We start from the raw sequence: 22,973 nt of genomic DNA on the forward strand, positions 1-22,973 counted from the left end.
TGTCGCTGGCCATTTCAACACTCCACCCTGCTCTCATGCCTACATGTCCATCCTTGGCCTGCTGCATTGTTCCAGTGAAGCTCAACGTAAAATGGAGGAACAGCACCTCATCTTCCCACCACGCACTTTACAGCCTTTCAGACTAAATATTGAGTTCAACAGTTTGAGATCATGAACTCTCTCCTCCATCCCCACCTCCTGTCCGAACCCCCCCCCCTTTTTCCAATAATTTATATAGATTTTTCTTTTCCCACCTATTTGTTATTTTAAAATATATTTCCATCCATTGTTTTATCTCTACCTTTTAACCTTTTTCAATTCCTTCACCCCACCCCCACTAGGGCTATCTGTACCTTGCTTGTCCTGCTCTCTACCCTTAATTAGCACATTCCTTAGATAATATCACCACCTTCAACACCTCTTTGTCCTTTTGTCTGACATCTTTTGGCTATCTCCACCTATCACTGGCCCTCTTTCCAGCTCTACCTGTCCCACCCCCCTTAAACCAGCTTAGCTTTCACCTCTCTTCTATTTTTACTTAGTTCTTTTGAAGAGTCATACGGACTTGAAACGTTAACTATGTTCCTCTCCGCAGATGCTGCCAGACATGCTGAGTTTTTCCAGATATTTTGTTTTGGATTTCTAGCATCCAGTTTTTTGCTTTTATATTAGTTTTCACACGCTCTGTGACGACACCCAGCTTTATCTCACCACTCTCTTTTGATTACTCCACTTTCTGTAAATTATCAAATTTCTTGTCCAACATCCAGTACTGGATGACAGAAATTTCCTCCAATTAAATATTGGGAAGGTCAAAGTTGTTGCCTTCAGCCTTGGCTCCAAACTCCTTTCCCTAGCTACTGACTCCATTCCCTTCTCCCTGCCTGAGGCCGACCCAAACTGTTCACAAGTTCACCACACAGAGTTTCCAATCATGTATCTGTGGCATCCCTAAAACCACCTATTCTTTTTGGTGTAACATCACCTGACTCCACCCTTGCTTCAGCTCATCAGCTGCTGAAACCTCCATGCCTTTGTCACCACCAGAAGTGACTATTCTACTGCATCTCTGCTGGCCTCACACATTCTATCCTCCATAAACCTAAGGCTCCCAAATTCTGCTGCCCATATCTTTACTCCCACCAAACCTGGTTCACCCCTGCGCACACTAACTTAGTTTGACTCCAGGTCAAGCAACACTTCAGTTTAAAAATTCTCATCCTTGTTTCCAAATCTCTCCATGGCCTGGCTCCTCCCATCTGTGATCTCCTGCAGCCAACAGCCCTCCAAGATATCTGTTCTCATCACCCTCTTTCCCTCCCTCTCACCCCCCACCACCACAGTTTTTATGTGAAAAAGATGTATTTGCAGCTAAAATATCGGACATCATAGGATATTTGCAGCTAAAATATTGGACATTATAGGAGTGCAAATTTTGCATTTTTCTTTTGTTCACGTACATGTGTGTATATATCCTGATTCTTTTACACCAGAAAATCAGTTAGCTTTATATCAATCGGTACTTTTGTACAGGAGTATGCAGCAATTGTTGGATTACCCAGAGGAGGCTGTGGAAGACACCTTCTCCCTCAACTTCACAGTAAGTCGTTACTTCAATCAGATTGTTTGTTTTAAAGCACTTTCAAACTGATTTCTTGCTCTGGGTGTCAAAAACCTAAAGGCAGGAATAAAGCTGTAACACACCTAGTGGGAAGTGTAGCCTCAATCAGAATTTAGTGTTGATGAGAAGTTGAACAAGGGTTTTTTCCCCCTAATAATGAATAATTGTGTGAAGTGATTTTGCAAAGTTTGATTCTTGGCAGCATTGTGCTAGTGGGTTATGCTAATGCTGTCTACGTTTTTAAATTAGATGCCATAATATAGAGGAAGCAAGAAATATCAAAAAATCAATGAGAAAATGAGAAAAAAAAAAAGGAAAGCGGGTCAGTTTTGCAAGAAAAATTGCAGTCAGGATTGAATGATATGTATCTGAATGTACAAAGCATTAAAAGCAATACTGGAGAGTTAGAAACTATGGAGGAATGTGATGTAATGGAAACATGGTTTGTTTTTGAACAGGACTGAGATCTTAATATTCCCTGTTTCCAACATTTTCAGGAATGATAACTGGGTGGGTGGTAAGGGATTCTGTAACAATGCAACCCCCAGGGCATCCTTCCGTTATAGCACTAAGATTTTGCATGGATGGAACTTGGAAATGGAAATTTCTCGTTTGCATTATTGGCCACCAAACGGGGGATATCAGAGAATGGGAGATCTATGCAGTTCAAAGATATGCATGTACAGGTAAAGTTGTTTTGAGTGGCTTTAAATGTTGGAGGAAAGACTGGAATAAAATTAATGCTTGTAGAACAATGAAGAATGCTTTTCAGAGTACACCCCAGGCTGCTTTTTGCATCAGTGTTTCTAGCCTAATAATGAAATAAGCATTGCTTGATTTAGTTTTAGGAGATGAAGTGGGTCAAATAACTGATGAGAATAGTAGAGCAGCTGGAAAATGAAATGATTAGGTTCAGTGTAAGAATAGAAAAGTACAATTAAGAGCCACAAGTATGGATTGTTAGAAAAAGGCAAATTCAGTTTGATAAGAAGGAATCTGACCCAAATAAGCCAAGCAGTAAAAGCAGCAAAGGGGTCAATAGATCAGTAATGGGAAATCTACAATTAGGTGTGTGCTAAAGAAATAAATTGCTCTAAAGCAAAAAGGGGTAATCAAAGCAGAGTTCTGCATTTAAATGGAAAGATTGAAACTAAACAAACTTGAAAAGTGAGGGATATAAACATTCAAAATTGGCGGGTAAGAGAATAACAGCTGGTCCATCAAACCTGACTGGAGCATTTGGTATATAAAAAGCCTAGTGGAAAGGAGAGTGGAAGGGCAAAAGGGAACATGAAAAAAGCAAAAAAATTATGAAAAATCATTTTTTTACAAACATTTAATAAATGAAGATAAAAGCCAGAGGATAGAAACACCCAGGAAAGTGAATAAGTAAGTCTAATTGAGGAAGAAAGAATGTGGAGATATTAAATACTTTGTTTAGAAATGATCGGAGGATATATGTACTAGGGAGGATATAGAGGAGGTATCTTGAAAAGGAACTGGGTGCGAAAGGACTAGCAGAATTCATCCTGAATGTTAGAATTCTGATGGAATGCACTCTGGACCATTGGAAGAAGTCAGTGAGTGACGACAGAGTCACTGGCAACCAGCTTTCAAACCTCCTTGAATATGCACGTTGTACCTTTTAGGCTGGAGATTAGTCAGTGCCACCTTGGCTTGAGAGTGCAAAGGATAAACTGTTTCCAACATTTTCTGTTTTGTTTCAGATTTCCACCATCCACAGCATTTTGCTTTTGTAACTATACTGCAGTTAGTCTCAAGATTATTATACTCTGTAAGTCCCTTTGAAATTAGTCAGAATCTAGCAAGGCGTGACAAATGAAATGTGTTTTTCTTTGAAGAGTGGTTGATTTGCATAGGTAAAGAAATGCTATAAATGTTATATAATAGAATCGTTACAGCAGAGGAGATGGCCATTCAGCCCATTGTGTCGTGCTGGGTCTCCTAAGGAGCAATTCATGTACTGCCAAAATTTGCAGGGTTTTTGCTGGTAAACTATCAGTGTTCACCATCACTATAGTTTTGAATCTGACCACAGCTTCAGGATTTAGTGCAAGAGTAGATTAACGCAGAAATCCTGAAGTTGCGGTCTGTCATCCGTTGTTCTACTATAGGCTTCGTTGTAGACTTCCCCACCCCTGTCAGCAAGATCGATTGATCTGGAGAGAACTTGCCCTTTTCCACTCATCAGTGTTAGGGATTTCAAAATGTTGTGCCCTGCTTAGTGAGGTGTAACTGGGTTTTTAATAATCTGAGCAGCACCTACTGCTGAACAACCAATCTGGAATGAAAAAGTAGCTGTTTTCTTGGAACGTTTCACCGCTGACTGCAAAATCCCAGCCATTGTCTGCAGGAATTTTGGAATGCATTTGATGAAGTCTATTACATTAATTCAAGAAAAAATATGGTCGCATGGATAAAATGTTGGTTAACAGGAAACCATTGAAGTAAATGGGTATTGCTCAAACTGGAGAATAATTGGAAGTTCTGTACCCTGTAGGTCAGTGCTGGGTGCACTTGAGTTATCTATATACAGATGATTTGGACTTGGGTGAAAGGAACAGAATCTCAAATTGCTGTTAACACAAGTAGGGGTTTGGTGACTAGTGAGGAGGAATATAGACATTTACAGCAAGGTATAAATGGGTTGACGTTTCGAGTCCTCATGACCCTTCGACAGAACTTGAGTTCGAGTCCAAGAAAGAGTTGAAATATAAGCTGGTTTAAGGTGTGTGGGGGGCTCCATGCCCCCCCCCCCCCCCCCCCCCCCCCCCCCCCCCCCCACCTTAAACCAGCTTATATTTCAACTCTTTCTTGGACTCGAACTCAAGTTCTGTCGAAGGGTCATGAGGACTCGAAACGTCAACTCTTTTCTTCTCCACTGATGCTGCCAGACCTGCTGAGTTTTTCCAGGTAATTCTGTTTTTGTTTTGGATTTCCAGCATCCGCAGTTTTTTGTTTTTATAAGGTATAAATGGGTTCAGTTGAAGAGACAGACATTAGATGCAATTTAATGTACAAAGGTATGAAGAAATATGCATTAGGACTATATACTGAATGGAAAGATTCTTCTGACAGTGGATCAACAGAAATTTAAGGGTTCAATTCTCAAAGTGTGCCTGAAGATGGTTAAAGCCAAAAAAGGACCAACATAATTTGATATTTTATAAATAGGGAGCATAGGATAGAAAAGTAAAGAACTAATAACTTTGACAAATATGTTGGTTTGGCTACAGCATTATGTTGTTCCATTACATTTCGAGAGTTGGCCCAAGGTGGTAGCCAATGAGTATATCAAGCTTTGCATCAAGAGTTGGATTGTCTGTTACCGTGGACCCAAGGTAGCAGAATTTGCTAACCATTTCCACCTAGTGTTATTTAGTGTGATCGGGGGTGTAGATGTGACTCCCTGTCCCATGACCACAGTTTTCTTGATGCTTATAGTCGGGGACAATAAGTTACAGGAATGGGAGAGACAATCCATGAGTCTTTGAATCTGAGTTTCTGTGAGCAACCTGTGCAGCATCACCAGTATAGAGAAGTTCTCTGGTCAAGATGTGCTGTATTTTTGTCTTCACTTTCAGCCTGAATAGATTGTAGAGCTTGCCATCTGACCTAGTATGGAGGTAAGCTCCTTCCATATCTGCAGGGAAGGCAATGGTCAGGAGCATGGAGAAGATGATACCTAACAAAGTGGAGGTTAGGATCCAACCCTGTTTCACTCCATTCTTGCTGACGCTGTTGGACATGGTGCCATCAAACTGTACATTGCGATGTTTGTTATCGTGGAAGGAGCAAATAAGATTGAGGAGCTTTGGTAGACAGCAATTTTGTGAAAAATCTTGTTGAATCCTGCCCTGCTGACAGTGTTGAATGTTTTAGTGAGATCTACAAAAGTAAGATAGAGGTCTTTGCATGGAATAACATCAAATTGACTTTGAGGACTTGGATGCAGGTTTATGAGGCCTGTGCTCTTAGCATCTTGTGTGACTGTGAAGCAAGAATGACTTACAACTACCAAGAAAGGAAGTTCAACAGATTTCTGCTTCACTGCTGGTGGCACATTTTGGACAAACATTGGAAGGGAAAAATTACAAATCCAGCAGACTTTTCAATGGCAAAGCTCTCGGGCGTGTTGGCACTCATTAAGCAGAGGTGACTTTGCTGGTTCGGGCACAGTTCGCAGGATGGAATACCTAAGGATGGCATACTTAAGGGTTTCCTGTATGGTGAGGTAACCAATATCATACAAGCAGTAGGAAAATAAAGCTTCGCTTTAAGGATGCTTGCTATCGCAACACTATAGCCTAAAACATCGATTCTTGTATTTGGGAGATATTAGCTGATAAAGAAAAATGGCAACAGCACCTGTCGATTGGCTTGCACCACCATGGCGATCAGTGGCTACAGCAGCTTGGCAACAAATTTAAACTTAAAGTTGATGGAAGTTAAATTTCAATAGTGCTGCTTTTTACATTACACATTTCCATTGAGTTCTCTCTTCTGCATTAGAGTACCATGATGTTTGGGACTCAAATTTTCAGCCCTTTACGGGAATCTGTGTTTCCCTGTGACATGTTCAATATTCTAAATGTTTTTCCTTGAACTATTCAGCTGACCTGTAGTTTTATGGAACTGTTCATTTCAGGAACTTGGCATTCACTGAAAAGATACCTCCTGATGCACCTAAAATCCCACATTGTTGCATTGCTGCTATTTAAATACTGAAACAATGTACTTTTCTGCACTTTGCAAGATTAACGTCAAAATAAAGATTAAATGAGGAAATCTGGAAATCTGAAATTAAAACAGAAATATTGAAAAATAGAACCAGGATGGACAATAAATTTGGAAGTCCCTTTACAAGAAGTCTTGGTCTGTACTTGCTAAGCGTATTCTAACCTTGTATTGGGTAGAATCCTTTTGTTCCCTGAGAACATCTTTTCACAACAGTTTAATATTTTAAAGATTTGTAGTTGGCAGTTTACTTTTTCCAATTTTCTATCTATTTAAACAGATTGCAGTAGAAAAGTTTGGAGTAACTGAAATTAAAGAGTTGGCTCCAGATGGCACCAATATTCCTGTCACTAAATACAACAGGTGAGAGAACTTGTTTAGATACGTTGCAGAAAATATTAGTTAAAGCTGCAACATGTTTTTTTTAAAGCTTTATCCAGTTCAGAAATAATCCATTAACTACAATAATTATATTAAATGGCAGCTGACGTTTTACGCATTCACTGAACAATGTCTTAATGCATGAATGTTTAATTTTACAATATTATGGAAGTGATCACCTATAAATGGAATGACAGTGAAAGATAAATGATAAATGCTTTAGTTATCAGCATTCTCACTTGTCTGAGTTTACACATAGGTCTGGAGACCAGTGGACTGCTTTGTGGGGTGGATTGAGAGAGAGAAGTTCACTCAATGCTGTTTAAGGGGAGTGCAGTCAGCTATAAAGAGCACTTCTTCCCCTGAACAGCTAATCAGGACACTATTCACTACTTTTGCCTTTTTTATTTCTCCATGATCTCTCCTAGCTGCTTCCATAGCCTATGGATCTGTTATTTTTATAACCAGGCTCCAAGCATTCTTCCATTCTTTTCTTCAATCAATAAATGATTGAAACTACAATCTACCTTAAGTCAAAGTTGGCTACTTCAAATTGTCTATTAATTAAAATTGAAATTATGCAAAATATATCTGCTGTGTTGGCTTTAAATAGTTCATATTTTTTTAAGCAATACAATTTTCAACTAATGTAATTGGCTATCCTTATGGAGTCTACTTCTAAGGCCCAACTGTTCTTCGGAGTGCCTGATTTTCTTGTAGCTTCTGGTATTCATTTCCTCCACCGATCTCTTCCCAGTGGCCCAAAAGCTACTGTTTGAGAACATATGAAAGAATGCATTACTACTGTGTGACATGTCAACAGCTGTACGTAGGGAACACTAACCAGCCTTGTTTATAGGAAGAGTACTTAATTGATTTATTAATGAGTTAAGATCTTTTTCTGGATATTACAAATGATTACCCCAGTATTTTCTCAGTTGGATTTCATTTTTAAAAATGAAAATTTAAACATTCTTAGGAAATTAAAAAGCAAGTTGGCTGAAAGTATTTCCCTTGTGTGTGCTACCCCATTCTTCATTTTTTAAAATTCTTTGACAGGATGTGGATGTAGCTGGCTAGGCCAGAATTTTTATTGCCCGTCCCTAATTATCCTTGAGAAGGTGGTGGTGAGCTGCCTTCTTGAACTACTGCACTCTGTGTGGTGTAGGTATACCCACAGTGCTGCTAGGAAGGCAGTTCCAGAGTTTTGACCCAACGACAGTGAAGGAAAGGCAATATATTTCCAAGTCAGGGTGATGTGGGGCTTAGAGGGGAACTTGCAGGTGATGGTGTTCCCATGCATGTGCTGCTCTTGTCCTTCTAGCTGGTAGAGGTCGTAGGTTTGAAAGGTGCTGTTGAAGGAGTCTTGATGAGTTCCTGCAGTGCAACTTGTAGATGGTATACACTGCCACTCTGTGTTAGTGGCGGAGGGAGTGGATGTTGGATGGGGTGCCAGTCAAGCAGGCTGCTTTATCCTGAAAGCTGTCAAGCTCCTTGTGTTGTTGGAGCTGCATTCATCCAGGCAAATGGAGAGTATTCCGTCACACTCCTGACTTGTGCCTTGTAGGTGGTGGACAGACTTTTGGGAGTTAGGTGAGTTTCTGTATAGAATTCTTAGCCTCTGACCTGCTCTTGTAGCCACAGTATTTACATGGTTGGTCCTGTTCAGTTTCTGGTCAATGGTAACCCCCATTGATGTTGATCGTGGGGGATTCAGTGATGGTAATGTCTTTGAATGTCATGAGGAGATGGTTGGACTCTCTTCTTGGAGATGGTCATTGCCCATCACTTGTGTGGTGCGAATGTTACTTGCCGCATGTCAGCCCAAGCCTGAATGTTATCCAGGTCTTGCTGCAAATGGTCATGGGCTGCTTCAGTATCTGAGCAGTTGTGAATGGCGCTGAGCATTGTGCAATCATCAGTGAACATCCCCACTTCTGATGTTATGATGCAGCGAAGGTCATTGATGAAGCAGTTGAAGATGTCTGGGTCTAAGAGACTAACCTGAGGAACCCCTGCTGTGATGCCCAGGGAGTATGATGATTGACCTCCAATGACCGCAACCATCTTTGTGCTAGGTATGACTGCCACCAGTGGAGAGTTTTCCCCCTGGTTCTCATTGACTCCAGTTTTTCTAGGGTTCCTTGATCCCACACTCAGTTAAATGCTGCCTTGACGTCAAGGGCAGTCACTCTCACCTCACCTCTGGAGTTCAGCTCTTTTGTCCACGTTTGAACTAAGACTGTAGTGTGGTCAGGAGTTGAATGACTGTGGCGGGACCCAAACTAAGCATCAGTGAACTGTTTGTTTCTGAATAAGTGCCACTTGATAGCATTGTCAGTAACCCCTTCCATCACTTTGCTGATGATGAGAGTACACTAAAGGGGTGGTAATTGGGTGGGTTGGATTTGTCCTGTTTTTTGTGGACAGTTATATGCAGCTATAGCAATGGGTGATTTATTTAGAACATATAAATGGCACTTCTGAATGAATTATCTACAAATGGCAGGCAAAACCAACAATTAGATGCATGGTCACTTTTATTGAAAAAATGCTCCCCAACACTCCCTCCTTTTGCCTTTGATCATTAATGTTTAAAAAGACCAAGATGTGGGTGATTTTGCTAACCCCCAAACTGGATTAGAGATTTTGTTGGTCAAATATTGTCATTGATCAAAATGCTTCTATTGGAAGAATGAAGACCTTGCAAGCTATTTAATCTAACATTTACATTGTCAAGTGTGTTATGTCCCATGTGGCACTAGACATTTGACATTGATGCAGCATATTCTTTCCCAACACAAACATAACAAACAGGCAGCATTTTTTTTTCCAGAAAGGCAATCACTATGCTGTACACTGGCACTGAGATTTTAAATAAAACCTGATAACACAATGTTCTAATGGGAAAGAGATGACTACACATCTCCTATTTGCCACTGAAGGCTTTGGCAGCTAGAAACTTGAATATGCCATTATGAAGGTCTCACTTTCCCTCTTGCAACAGTGCTGCAGCCAGGCAGTATAACCTCTTTTCTTAGAAAAGGTTCCTGTCCAATACTATATAATGCAGTGTAACTGGGTTATGAGAAATGTTCACTAAGCTCAAAATTGTGATTTTAATGTGAGTTTTTTGAAAAGTTATTTAATAAAAATGTTCTGCTTATATACTTAAATATTTAGTCCAGTGTTGGCATTTGTGTATAAGTCACTTAGAAATGTTGTTCATGTTTTTCCAGACATGAATTTGTGGATGCATATGTGGACTATGTGTTCAACAAGTCAATTGCCCCTTTATTTGATGGTTTCTATGAAGGCTTTCACAAAGTGTGTGGAGGAAAGGTACTTCAGCTCTTCCAGCCTAATGAATTACAGGCAATGGTGATTGGAAACGCAAATTATGACTGGAACGAATGGGAAAAGGTTAGTGTGACCACTCCAGATGATGAAGCATGTTTATTTGGCAAATTTTGTAACTTTCAAAATGAAGTATGTCTGAGGAGGAATGTAATTGATTTTATTCAGTGACATGCTAATAAAATTCTAATTTTTTTGAATAAGTACAGTACTACCAATTAGCTTTGCAAGCTTCTTGTTCAATCTTTATACACTAAATGTCGAACACTTAGGAATTACTAATATCCACAACGTGTGTCTTAAATATGCTTCAGCAGGTCACGATAAAAAATTGTTAAATTTAATAGGAGTTTTAACCTATGCCAGTTGGTACTTAAACGCAGAATCTATTCTGCTGGCAATGATATCTACTTAAGAAACTCAGACCATATTCTCCACTATTGGTGTCTTAAGTTGATCTAACATGTAACCAGCTAGAGACTGATGGCAGTGGACGGTGATTAATGCTAATTGATACTAACTGATACCTTAGTGTGTCTGACTTACAACATCTTGTGCCTCTTGCACTAAGGTTCCACTGGCCCCAACTGGGGCTTCATTATCTACATTAGGGGCTGAATGGCCTGCTCTTCCTAATTCTTGTGTTCTATTAACTAAGCCATTAAGAGTTTTATAAATAAAAATATTTTTGGCACAGTCACAGAGGGAGATATAAAGACACATAACCAAAGATTTGATTTTAAAAATGTACATTTTAAAGAAGGAGAATCTCAGCGCTAATAACATTGGGATTATTTCCTATGCTACAAGCAAATTGGTGTCGGGTAAATAAGGCTAGAAAGTTAAATGCATGGCTCAAATATTGGCATGGGAGAAATGGGTTTCGATTCATGGAGCACTGGTGCCAGTACTGGGGAAAGTGGGAGCTCTACCACGGGAAGGTTTTCACCTGAACCGTGCTGGGACCAGTGTTCGGCGAGTCGTATAATGAAGGCGGTAGAGAAGACTTCAAACTAAATAGTGGGGGCGAGGGATCAATAGCGGGAAGACGAGATAATTTAAAGAGAAAAGACCCAAGAGAGCAGGGTAGCAATAAGGGGAATGATAATCAAAGTGTGGCATGAAAGGACGGAGCATACAAATTTAAAACTTAAGATAAGGCAAATAAAGGACCGAACTAAAGGCTCTGTATTTAAATGCACATAGCATTCATAACAAAACAAATGAATTAAGAGTTCAAATAGAAATAAATTTGTATGACCCCAACAACCATTACAGAGACTTGGCTGCAAGATGCCAATGGCTGGGACCTGAATATACATTGCGGAAGGACAGGAGGCAAGGAAAAATTGGAGGAGTAGCTCTGTTAATTAAGGATGGCATTGGTACATTAGAGGGGGATGACCTTAGTTCTAAAGATCAAGATATTGAATCAGTTTGGGTAGAAATACGAAATAGTAAAGGTAGGAAGTCACTTTTGAGAGTAATTTATAGGCTCCCTAACAGTAACCACGCTGTAGGACAGGGATACAGGAGGCAGTAATAGGTTGCTTTTGACAAAGGTACAGCGATAATCATGGATGATTTTTATCTACATATAGATTGGATAAATCAGATTGGCAAAGGTAGCCTGGAAGATAAGCTCAATAGTGTTTTCGGGACAGTTTCTTAGAGCGACATGTTCTACAGCCGACCAGAGAGCAGGCTATTCTAGACCTGGTAATGTGCAATGCGACAGGATTAATTAATGATCTCATAGTAAAAGTGCCCCTAGGTTGCAGTCATTGAATTTTGCCATCACCTTTGAGGGAGAGAAGAGTGAGTCTAAGACTATTGTTTTAAACTTAAGGGGAATTATCACGGTATGAAAACAGTCCTGGCTTAAAGTGAACTGGGGAATTAAGTTATGGGATAGGTCAGTAGAGATGCAGTGGCAGATATTTAAGAAGATATTTCATAGCACTGAGCAAAGGTACATTCTAGTGAGAGAGGCTCTAGAGGAAGGACGCATCACCCATGTTTAACTAGGAAGTTAAAGATAATATCAAATTGAAAGACAAATTGTACAATTCTGCAAGGTTATAGGGAGATCAGATAATTGGCCATAATATAAAAAAAGCAAAGTATGACTAAAAGAATGAGGGAAAAATTAGAGTAAGAGAAAGCTAACTAGAAATATGAAAACAGAGCTTTTACAGATATTTAAAAAGGAAAAGAGTCACTAAGGTGAGTGGTCCTCTAGAGAGAGATCCTGAGGAATTAATAATAGAAAATAGGGAAATGGCAGCAGATATTTTACATCTGTCTTCACAATACAAATAACATCCCAGAAATAATTGTGAATCAAGAGGCGAAAGGGAAGGAGAAACTTAAAAAATTACTATCACCAGGGAAAGCACACAGAAAATTATTAAAACTAAAAGCTAAAAATTCCTCAGGTCCTGATGGGCTTCATCCTAAGGCCTAAAAGAATTGGCCGTTAAGATAGTTGATGCATTGGTTTTGATTTTCCAAAATTCCCTAGATTCTGGAAAGGCCTCATCAGATTGGAAAATAGTGGATGTAACTCTTCTATTCAATAAAGGAGGGAGACAGAAAGCAGGAAACTTCAGGCTGGTTAGCTTAACATCTGTCATAGGGAAAAGACTGGAATCAATTAATAAGGAGGTTATAGCAGGGCACTTAGAAAATCTCAGTACAATTTCTGAAACAGAAATCATGTTTGACTGATTTAAGAGTTCATTGAGGAAGTAACAAGCATCATGGATAAAGGGGAACCTGCGGATGTGATGTATTTAGAAGGCATTTGATAGGGTGCCACACCAAAGATTAATACAGAAAACAAGAGCTCATGGTGTAAAGGTAACATTAGCATGGATAGAGGATTGGTTAGCTAACAGGAAACAGTAGGCATAAAGGGGTCATTTTTGGGTTGGCAGGATGTAACAAGTAGAGTGCCACAGGCATCACTGGGGGTTCAACTACAATCTGTATCAATGATTTGGATGAAAGGACCGAATGTATAGTTGGTAAGTTTGCAGATGAGATAAAGTTAGATGGGAAAGTAAGTTGTCAAGAAGCAGTAGAGAGTCTGCAAAGAGATATAGACAGGTTAAGTGATGGGGCGAAAAATTGGCAGATGGTGTATATTGTGGAAAAATGTGAACTTGTCCAATCTAGCAGGAAGAATAGAAAAACTGTATGTTATCTAAATGGAGAGAGATTGCAGAGCTCTGAGGTATAGAGGTATCTGGGTGTCCTGGTATATGTATGTCAGAAAGTTAGTATGCAGGTACAGCAAATGATTAGGAAGGCAAATAGAATGTTGTCGTTTATTGCAAGGGAAATGGGAATATATAAGTAGGGATGTTTTGCTACAGTTGTACAGGGTATTGATGAGACCAATGTAGAGTACTGTGTACAGTTTTGGCCTCATTTTAAGAAAGGACATAATTGCATTAGAAATAGGTCAGAGAAGGTTCACTCGACTGATTCCTTGAATGAGGGGGTTATCTTATGAGGAAAGGTTGGACAGATTGTGCCTGTATCCATTGGAGTTTAGACGAATGAGAGGTGATCTTATTGAAAGATGCAAAACCCTAAAGGGATTTGACAGGGTGGATGCTGAGAGGATGTTTCCCCTTGTGGGAGAGACCAGAACTAGGAGAGAGAGTTTAAAAATAAGGGGTCTCCAAATTAAGACTGAGATCAGGGCCAGAATTTTTCCGTCAGTGATTTGGGAGCGGAGCCCGCTTACCGACAGGAAGATGACGCGGGATGACATTGGGAGGAACCCCTGACATCATCCTGCCCCATTTAAATATTCAGGAAGGCTGGGGGACAGCGAAATCAGCTGTCTGCCCGCTGACCTGTCAATGGCCAATTGACAGGATAATTAACCCAATTAACGGCCCTGCCCGTCCAACCTTAAGGTTGGCAGGCAGGCCAAGAGTCCTGGCGGACCGTAGAAAAAACATGAAATCTCATCCACTGGCGGGATGAGGTTTCATGTCCGTTTTAAAAAATCTTCAATAAACTCATTTTTATTAACATCTCGTGTAACATTGTCACATGAGGGGGGACATGTTAATTTTTTTATTTTTCTATTTCTGGGGTTTTTTAAACTGTCACCAATCTCCCTGAGACAGCACATAGTCTCAGGGAGCAATGCGCTCGTTCATGCACATGTGCAAAAGAGCGCACTTTGACAGTTGGAGAATCCCTCCCCCCCACCCCCTGCACAGGAAGCGCATAGCGCTTCCTGTCCGGTAGCCCGCTCACTCAAAATGGCAGCGGAGCCTGTTTCAGCGGTGGAGTTCAGCTGCCCACCTGCCACTGAACCGGCGGGGCCCGCCCGCCCATTGGGGGCTAAATTCTGCCCGAGGAGAATTTTTTTCTGAGGGTCATGAATCCGTGTAACTCTTCTCCAGAGAGCAGTAGAGGCAGTTTTAAGACAGAATTAGATAGATTCTTGATTAATAAGGGAGTCAAAGGAAAAAGGGGGTATTCAGGAAAGTAGCGTTGAGGCCACAATCAGCTCAGCCATGCTGTTATTGAATGACAGAGCAGGCTTGAGAGGCTGAATGGCCTACTCCTAATTCGTGTGAGAGGGAGGCAGAGAAGTTTAGAGCAAATTCCCAAGTCTTAGTTACTGCAGCTGAAAGCATAGCCACCAGTAGTGGAATAATGAGAATTGGGCTGCAGAGTACTGCAGAAAAGTTTTGTAGGGCTGGAGGAGGTTAAAGGATTGGAGAGGGGCAAGGCCGTCAAGAGATGTGAAAACCAGTATGAGGATTTTAAAATTGCCAGGAATGGAAATTGTGTCCAGGGAATGGAGTTTCTTGACAGTCTTCCCATATTTAGATGAAAGAAACTTCCACTCATCCTATATTGGATGTCAGGGAAGTAGTGTGACAAATCAGAGGTGGTGGTGAGGTGGAGCTGAGTATCATTGGCATACATGGGAGAAAAAAATGTGCCTAATGTACTTACACTGATGCACATTTCTTCACTTATTAGTTTACATCAGGTTCTTGGAACTAACCAGTGTCAAAGTTTCAGTATAATACTGCAGTAAGTAATGGTCACCCAACTATCATAAGATGTTGATGGATAATTTCTGGCCACATAAGGCGCTTTTGTGCATCTCTTCTGGGTCTTTGACAAAGTAGTGTCAGTCTTTCTCAGTCTGGCACAGCTCAGATACTCTCTTTAACCAGTGACTGATATTTCATATCATGCTTGCCCTTTCCTTGGGCAAGCATCCTAGTGGCTGCAAGTGACTGGCATCTTTGTTGAGACTTCATCTCCTCTCTATTTCTTCCCTCTATCAAGATCCTTCTTCCACTTGCTGCTATTGCAACAAGCACTGAAGAATTGCTTAGTTCTTCTCTTGCTAGAAGTTGTCAGATTTGCACACTGTTACTTTCTGAACGATTAAGTTAAAACAAGTTGATGATTTGAAGACAAAACATCATTCTCATTATACTAGAGAGGTGTATTTCTTTTATACAGGTGATGTTATAAGAAAGAACATTTCAGGAGGCATTGTCCCTTTTTGAATGTTGGAATTTGAAAAATGTCTGTTACTACAGAAATGTGCACAATGTGCAAAGACCAATTCCACAATGTTTGTTATCACTGCATGCTTGTTTATTGGAGAGGATCTATTTTGTTACTGTATATGGGTGTTGACATTCTGTAGACACTTACAATACTGAGCAGCTATTTTCTTAGGTGGTAAAATTCTGGTATGTGTGACCAAAACTGAAATTTATGTAAAGGATCAGTTTCTTTAAAAGCAAGAATGTGCTGTACTGCAAAGTACTACATATGGATAGTTCACCAGCATGACCCTGTTTTACACTGTCATAATGCCCCTGGCAAAACTGGCTCTGTGGAAGTCAGTTTTCATATAGTTATTTCAAAGAAAAATCTTTGTCATAGTCAATAGCTTAAGAATTACTCTAGTAACTAATTCCACATTTCTACCACTCCCTTCACTATTCTGACAAGGTAACTTTAAATTGAGTTCCCATGTCCTTAAATGTTTCTCACTGCAGTTAACCTATTTGTTCGTAATCTATCTTTGTATATTAGTAATGTAGTAATGTTTAGACAAGCCAAACCCACATCCTATACGGTCTGGAAGGACGGGCAGCATGCACATTGGAATACCATATTTCTACCACTCTTGATATCCTAGCTTTTAATTATGTTCCCCAGTCTTTAAATTTTGTGCCTGACTGAAGAACTTTCTTGAATCCAATTTCTCCATTACTGTGCAAAAATTTCAAAATCCATCACCCTGTTCTGGAGAGTAAAATCTGAGTTCAACCACCTCCCATCGTGTTGAGTTGAGCAATCGGCCTTTTACCTTCCTCTGGACTTCTTCCTACAATGCCCCGGTCACGCATCAACAGATGGAACACTTACCTCTGAATAAGAAGGCTGTGGATCCAAGTCCCTGTACAGCGATGTGAGCCCATAACCCAGACTGATATTGAAAAAGTATACACTTTCGGAGGCTCTTCAACTGAGAAATTAAACTAAGGCACCATCTTCCCCTACAAGTAGCATAAAAGATCCCATGGCCACTAATACAACAAAGTGCAGGAGACTTCTCTACTGTGTCCTAGCCAAAATTTATCCCTCAACAATTATCCCAAAGAAAAAATGATCTGGTCATTTATTCCTGCTGTTTTTGGGACCTTACTGTGCACAAATAGTGTTATGACCAATGCAGTTGGTACAGCTGAGTTATTTAAAAATCCCAGAGGGAAACTTTAAACAACTGTCATAACCTATAATTTTAAGTGTTATGTTTGAGACGTGACTCTAAATTCAGGAATCAGATCACCAGTTCTTGAGATTTTACATTAGACTAAACTTTTAACAAATTACCAAACTAATCCCCATTGAGGCAACAGCAACCATAGGCTTAACCAGATACCAGACAAAGCATTTTCATCTTACAAATTCAAAATGAGGTTCTTTTCACTTTGGTTCCTGTGGGGACAGTTGAAGGCTTACAGCTGCCTTTTGATCTCACATTGCCTCTGCTCTGCACACCCGAAAACTGCTGAAGTTATACCCACCACCGTCCATTGAATGTAAATTCTCATTGTATCACTACCCTCTTCAAACGATAAAACCCCTTTCGTAGTACCAATTTTATTAGTAATATAAACATATTGCTTGGTATCTGCTAGATAGGTGTCAGTTTTCACCCCGCTTCTCTATTCAAAAAATGCAAATGGACACTATCTCTCTTACATATCAAAATTAGTACACATCAAAGCACCCAGACTAGCTGGCTTTAACCGAATTAAGACATACCCACAGACTAAACCTCTATTTTAAAAGAAAAATATTTCCCAATAATATATACATCAATAGCTTCATGACAAATAAGTTGTTGCATTTCCTACATTACAACAGCAACAAGACTTCAAAGAATATTTCATTGACTGTAAAGTGTTTTGAGAGATCCTGTGGTCATGAAAGATGTTACATAAATACAGGGCTGTCTGTGTCTCTAATATGGAAAGCAAATCTAAACATGATTCTTCAGATGTGTTTTCATCGAGGCCAAGTATATATCAATATTCTATATGCTTTCTTGACCACCCATGAAAAACTAAACTGAACAATTAACACAATCTATCCACAAAGCCACAGGTGCCTCGTGCTTTAATTTTCCATTTATATAATATTGGAGTGCTTCTATTCAATATGCACCCATATTATCACTTCTTTTTGCTTAATCTCAAGATGTTGCACTTAGTGTCGAATTGTGTTTTCCCCTCCATTCATTGACCTATTTTGTCTAGATCCACTACACCCAAATCCTACAAACTTAAGACAGCTCGAAAAATACCTTGTACTCCCAAGTCATTTTTTTAAAATTGTAAACATCAGCCCTCAGAATTCCACAGAATGATTTCCATTCTGATATCCCTTGTCGTGAGATTATCAAGTTCTCTGCCTTCCAGGCATACAGTATTTAACCTAACACTGGTTCCAGTTTGTAACTTTTTTTCTAATCTATAAATTCTCCTGATTTTGCAAATAAACAACTTTGTGTTTTTCTGGATAGAATACTGAATATAAAGGAGAATACTGGGCAGATCATCCTACCATCAAATTATTCTGGGAGGTGTTCCATGAACTACCTTTGGAAAAGAAAAAACGTTTTCTATGTAAGTATTTAAACTAATTGAATTACTATAGCACTTAATTGTTCATTTTATCTGTTTTAAATCTTTCCTTCTCAGTGCACTGGTTGGATCTGAGAATAATTATCTATTTTTGCAATTATTTTGCAGTGTTTCTAACTGGCAGCGATCGTATCCCAATTCTTGGAATGAAGAGCCTAAAATTTATCATTCAGCCAACAGGAGGTGGAGATAATTATCTTCCAGTGGCACACACCTGCTTTAATCTTCTGGATCTGCCAAAATACACAGACAAAGAAACCCTTAGGACCAAGCTCGTTAAAGCCATAGATCATTATGAAGGCTTCAGTTTGGTGTGAACAGGCAACTCTTAACTGCACATCTTTTGCTTTTTGAGCTGGGTAAAAAGCAGAATCCTTGGAAATTACACATTTAGCAAGAAATGCTGTGCTGTGAGAAATTGAACTGAACAAATGGTGAAGAGCTTACAATGTGTTAATTTTAGCAATTTGTATAAAATCATGTACACTGTTAATGTTACATATTAAAATTATATTTACAAATTATGGGTGTAAATGATCTACATTGATAACATCAGAAGAGGCACTAATACATAGCCTTAGATACAAAGTCAGCTAGATTATGGGGAGACTGGAGTACAGGCGCATGAAAAATTCACCTATAATTTTTTTTCATTACTTGTTGGCAAGTGTAAATTAAGTTGTATGTAAGATTACATTGTACTTTAATGACTAGTTGATAACAGTAAATAGCGTTAAGATTTTTGTAATTAAATCACTTTTTGGTAAGTAGTAAAATCATTGAGAAAATATGCATATGGCAGCACTGGCATGCTGTACATTAGAGCTTGTGTTCACAAAGTCTACTTCTAAACCCCTTGTTCACCCCTTTTTCATTGCGACAAATGAATAAATGCATAATTATTGAATTATGGACCTAAGTATTCTACTCAGTTCATTTACTGACAGAATCTTGGCAAAAACTTTGATTCAGCATAAGCCTAAATGCAGAAATAAGTAAGTGTCAAAGATGAGTACAATCCCAGAAACTTCCCAAAAAAACTAGTGGGATCAAAAACTAAGATCCCAGTTTAAAGGGGCACTCCATTCTTACTCTATAAAATTAATTTGCAATTTTGAATCTTAAAACTATTTTTCTAGAACTCCATCTCAACAAAGGGGTAACTTTGGGAGAAGACAGAGCTGTGATTGTTAGATGAGGAAATAACTTAAAATTATTTTTGTAATAGATGCAAAAGTAAGATAAAAGAATTTTGGATTTAAACATTCCAAGCCGGAGCTCCAATGTCTTGGATTTCCCCTGACCCTGTAGTGCTAAGTTACTTACACTGTACCAATAGCCATTGCTACCTTGTAGATTTAAAGGGTAAAATATTTTTACCATATAAAAATACAATGTGTTTGCTCATGTATCTCGATTTTATTTTGAAATGTCACCATTCTATAACTTATTTTCAAGTAAATTTTGGAGAGTTGTTGAATTTTATCTTGCTCCATGAAAGATACATTACAACTTTGAATTAAAGATTCAATTTTTGAGTAAAGATATTTAAGCTGCCTTAATAATTAAACTTGCTTGTATTTCTCTGAAGATACTTATATAATCATTATATTTCCTGCTGTAATGCTGTGATATTAGTAAAAATGTAGCATCAAGAGCTAGAAGTTGGCCTTTACAGTATATGTATTTATCATAAATGTGACATTAATTAGTTGCATTTGGGAGAATTGTAGTAGAAGCATGTTTGAGAATGTTCTCCGATTTTAAAAGAATCAGCTAATAAAATTTGCTAAGGTCAAAAAAAAATACTGGAAGACAACACAAAAAATATATATAAATATAGCCTAGTTATGGAAACTCCCAATTTGGGCGCTTCACATTTGCCAGAATGTGCTTCACATTGTGTTACACATTGGAGAAAATTTGCATCTCTTCAGTCAAGTATGAGGTATGAGAAATGCTAAACAGTTTGGCTAAGAACTTGCAGCTTAATATACATTGAGTCAGTTATTCAGTTCCTCAAGACTTGTACAGTAACTTATGAAAACTCATTCCCTTTAAGTATTTAGTATTTTTGCTACAATAACTGTACCAAAATAGAATACCAATTTTGTTAGTTTTTATCAGAATTCTCAGTACCTCTGACAACTTTGTTCATTTACTGTTCTATTTTGTAGCATTTGGGAATCAATAAAGGGGTTGCTGTGTTTTTGTGGTGGTCAGTTTTTTAAAAACATCAAGAGTCAGGCATAATACTAAAAAGAGAAACTGTTATTGGAATTGGACCATGCCAGTGAATCATATTGCTTTTTGTTGAGATGTGTCTCCATATACCTCTCCAAGATTGTGAACACAATTTCATGATCATCAAGAACACCAAGTCTCTGACGAGAGTCTTGGGTATATGAGAGCAACCTGGATAAATCTGGCTTCCCATTCACACACTCACTTTTGGACCTTCTCTCCAATAGATGGGCCATTCACAATCAGAAACTCAGCTCATTTACATTAAATAAACAAGGTGAGATGGCCTCAGCAAATTTTATTTGCATCTTCTGTTCATTAATATATTTGCTTCATTGTGGCTATTTTGTATTGGGAGACATGAAAAACAATTTCAACTATGCTTCCCATACTGTCACACAAAAATACACTGCAGGTGCAGTGCAGTATACTTTTCAAAAGCTTAGCTTGAACATTTTGTGAATCAAAAACAATTTTTCATCTTGTTCTACATTTTTTCTTTTTTGTTTATGCCAGAATGGTGTCTAGTGGATTTTAGATTAGACTCAAATGAAAGCTTGCTATTACGCTTGCTTTCTGAGGTTACCTCATTAGCATAGTTTCAAGTGTCGATCTGGTTGGAGGTAGTGAACACACGAGTATTGAGAGCAGATAATTGTGTGAAATTTATAAGGATGAGAGCCATTAAAAGGGTAGTGACACAATAGCTAAAAATTCTGAAAACCTTTTGGTGAGCCTCAAAAAGAACATTAGCAGTTAATGATGAGGCTGAAGAAGGAGCAGAGATGACTAGATAGAAACAGCAACAAAGAGAGCAATCAATATCTGCTAAAGTAAAGCAGAGTTGTATGAGTTTTTTGTGAAAAGTGCAGTTTGCCATGTTATGGCACCTTCCCATTTGTCAATATTGCGAAATGCCTTCAAGGACATGGAGAGATATTTAAAGCCAGAACTGACCAATGCTAATTCAGTCTGCCTGTGGATGTTCACTTGCAGGAAGTTTTCAGCCTCCGTGTATGACAGTTTTCCCACCTTGACTTCAAGGTGGAAATTCTGAGTTTGAGCATATGTAATTGGAGACCTAGTCATCTTGGACCTCCCATGTTGTTGAGATGCTGCTGTGAAACTAAGCTGTTCATCTTGAGTTTACAAAGCCGAATACTTTGTAACTCCTCAGTAACTAAATTAATTTTTGTATGTAGAATTTGCACGTGAATTTCTTGCAGTATTTTTGTATGGTCAAATTGAGTGTTCTTTCCTCAATATGCCAATGGTCTGAAACCAAGTTGGTTATCATAAGAGTTTTGGGGTATTAGTAAACAGAAGTGCAATTGTTATATATGTAACATAAGCATTTCATTGTGAAAAGATGAAAATCCAGGCATCTATTCTCCTATCTTGAGCAGATTGTGGCCTAGTGGTAATGCCACTAGCATCCAGAGGCCCAGGCTTCATGCTCTGGGAACATGGGTTCAAATACCAGCACAGCAGCTGGTGAAATTTAAATTCAATTAATACTTTTTAAAAGTCTGAATTGAAAACTCATCTGGTTCACTAATGTCCTTTAGGGAAGGAAATCTGCCATCCTTACCTATTTGACCTCCATGTGACTCCAGATCCACAGCGATGCAGTTGACTCTTAACTGCTCTCAAAGACAATTAGGCAATAAATGCTAGTGACTGCTACACCCCATTAATGAAAAAAAATCAGTCACTGTTACTCAGTCACACATGGTGCTGAGATCGCAGTGGCAGTAGCAAGCCAGCTAGTTACAGAGGGTAAAACAACATTCAGAATTAGTAAGTTGTGCCTTTATTGTTTTTCATAACAGAGAAGCTTAGGAAAATTGTTCTCAACATGATACCCTACTGTTCATTTACATTAAATAAAACAGTTGTTGCTTTGCCATTCTGCTTTTTCTCAGTAGATTGTTTTTAAGTTTGCTTCCATCAATGGCATACAGAGCAAATGTCTTTTGTTACAAATTCCAGGCTACACTATAATTTAACTGGATACTGAGACATGAAAGGTGCATATTAGATCTTGGGAACTCTATCTGTGCTTACAGGAATTCTGGTAATGCTGCTATTGGGAGAATAGCTAGTGTAAAAACCCAAAATGGTGATGCCCTCAAATATAACAGGTCAACCATGCCTCAAACTATGACTTCTGAGACAGATGTAACTAGGCCTGGGTAGTAGATTTTAGTGTAACTTGACCATTTTTAGATTCATGTTATTTTCATTGTAATAAGCTAACAAGGTCAAAACACCATTTTGTGCTAACGCTTAGATAAACCATTTTGAACTCTAGTTTTATAATCACTCATATTGATTAAGGGCTATTACATAATTAGAAACTAGCCAGAAACTGATGATTAACCATATTGGCT

The 22,973-nt window shown here is 38.8% G+C and overlaps 1 protein-coding gene across 6 annotated transcripts in view; it reads left to right on the plus strand.

Annotated features, from left to right (window-relative positions):
* herc4 (HECT and RLD domain containing E3 ubiquitin protein ligase 4) overlaps positions 1–20,545 on the plus strand; it is a 160,002-nt gene extending 139,457 nt beyond the window's left edge. For 4 of the 6 annotated variants that reach the window (XM_041209392.1, XM_041209393.1, XM_041209394.1 and 1 more), the window contains 5 exons: positions 1,534–1,600; positions 6,660–6,742; positions 10,000–10,183; positions 18,216–18,318; positions 18,445–20,545. In XM_041209392.1, the coding sequence (XP_041065326.1) occupies positions 1,534–1,600; positions 6,660–6,742; positions 10,000–10,183; positions 18,216–18,318; positions 18,445–18,653 (646 nt within the window). In that variant the 3' untranslated portion in view covers positions 18,654–20,545. Of the gene's footprint in view, positions 1–1,533; positions 1,601–2,118; positions 2,226–6,659; positions 6,743–9,999; positions 10,184–18,215; positions 18,319–18,444 lie in introns of those variants that run through there. The other 2 variants (XR_005945633.1, XM_041209397.1) reach the window with 2 other exon arrangements.
* Positions 20,546–22,973: the final 2,428 nt, after the last annotated feature.

This window comes from Carcharodon carcharias, chromosome 17 (genome assembly GCF_017639515.1).
Source record: "Carcharodon carcharias isolate sCarCar2 chromosome 17, sCarCar2.pri, whole genome shotgun sequence".
Taxonomy (NCBI): Eukaryota; Metazoa; Chordata; class Chondrichthyes; order Lamniformes; family Lamnidae; genus Carcharodon; species Carcharodon carcharias.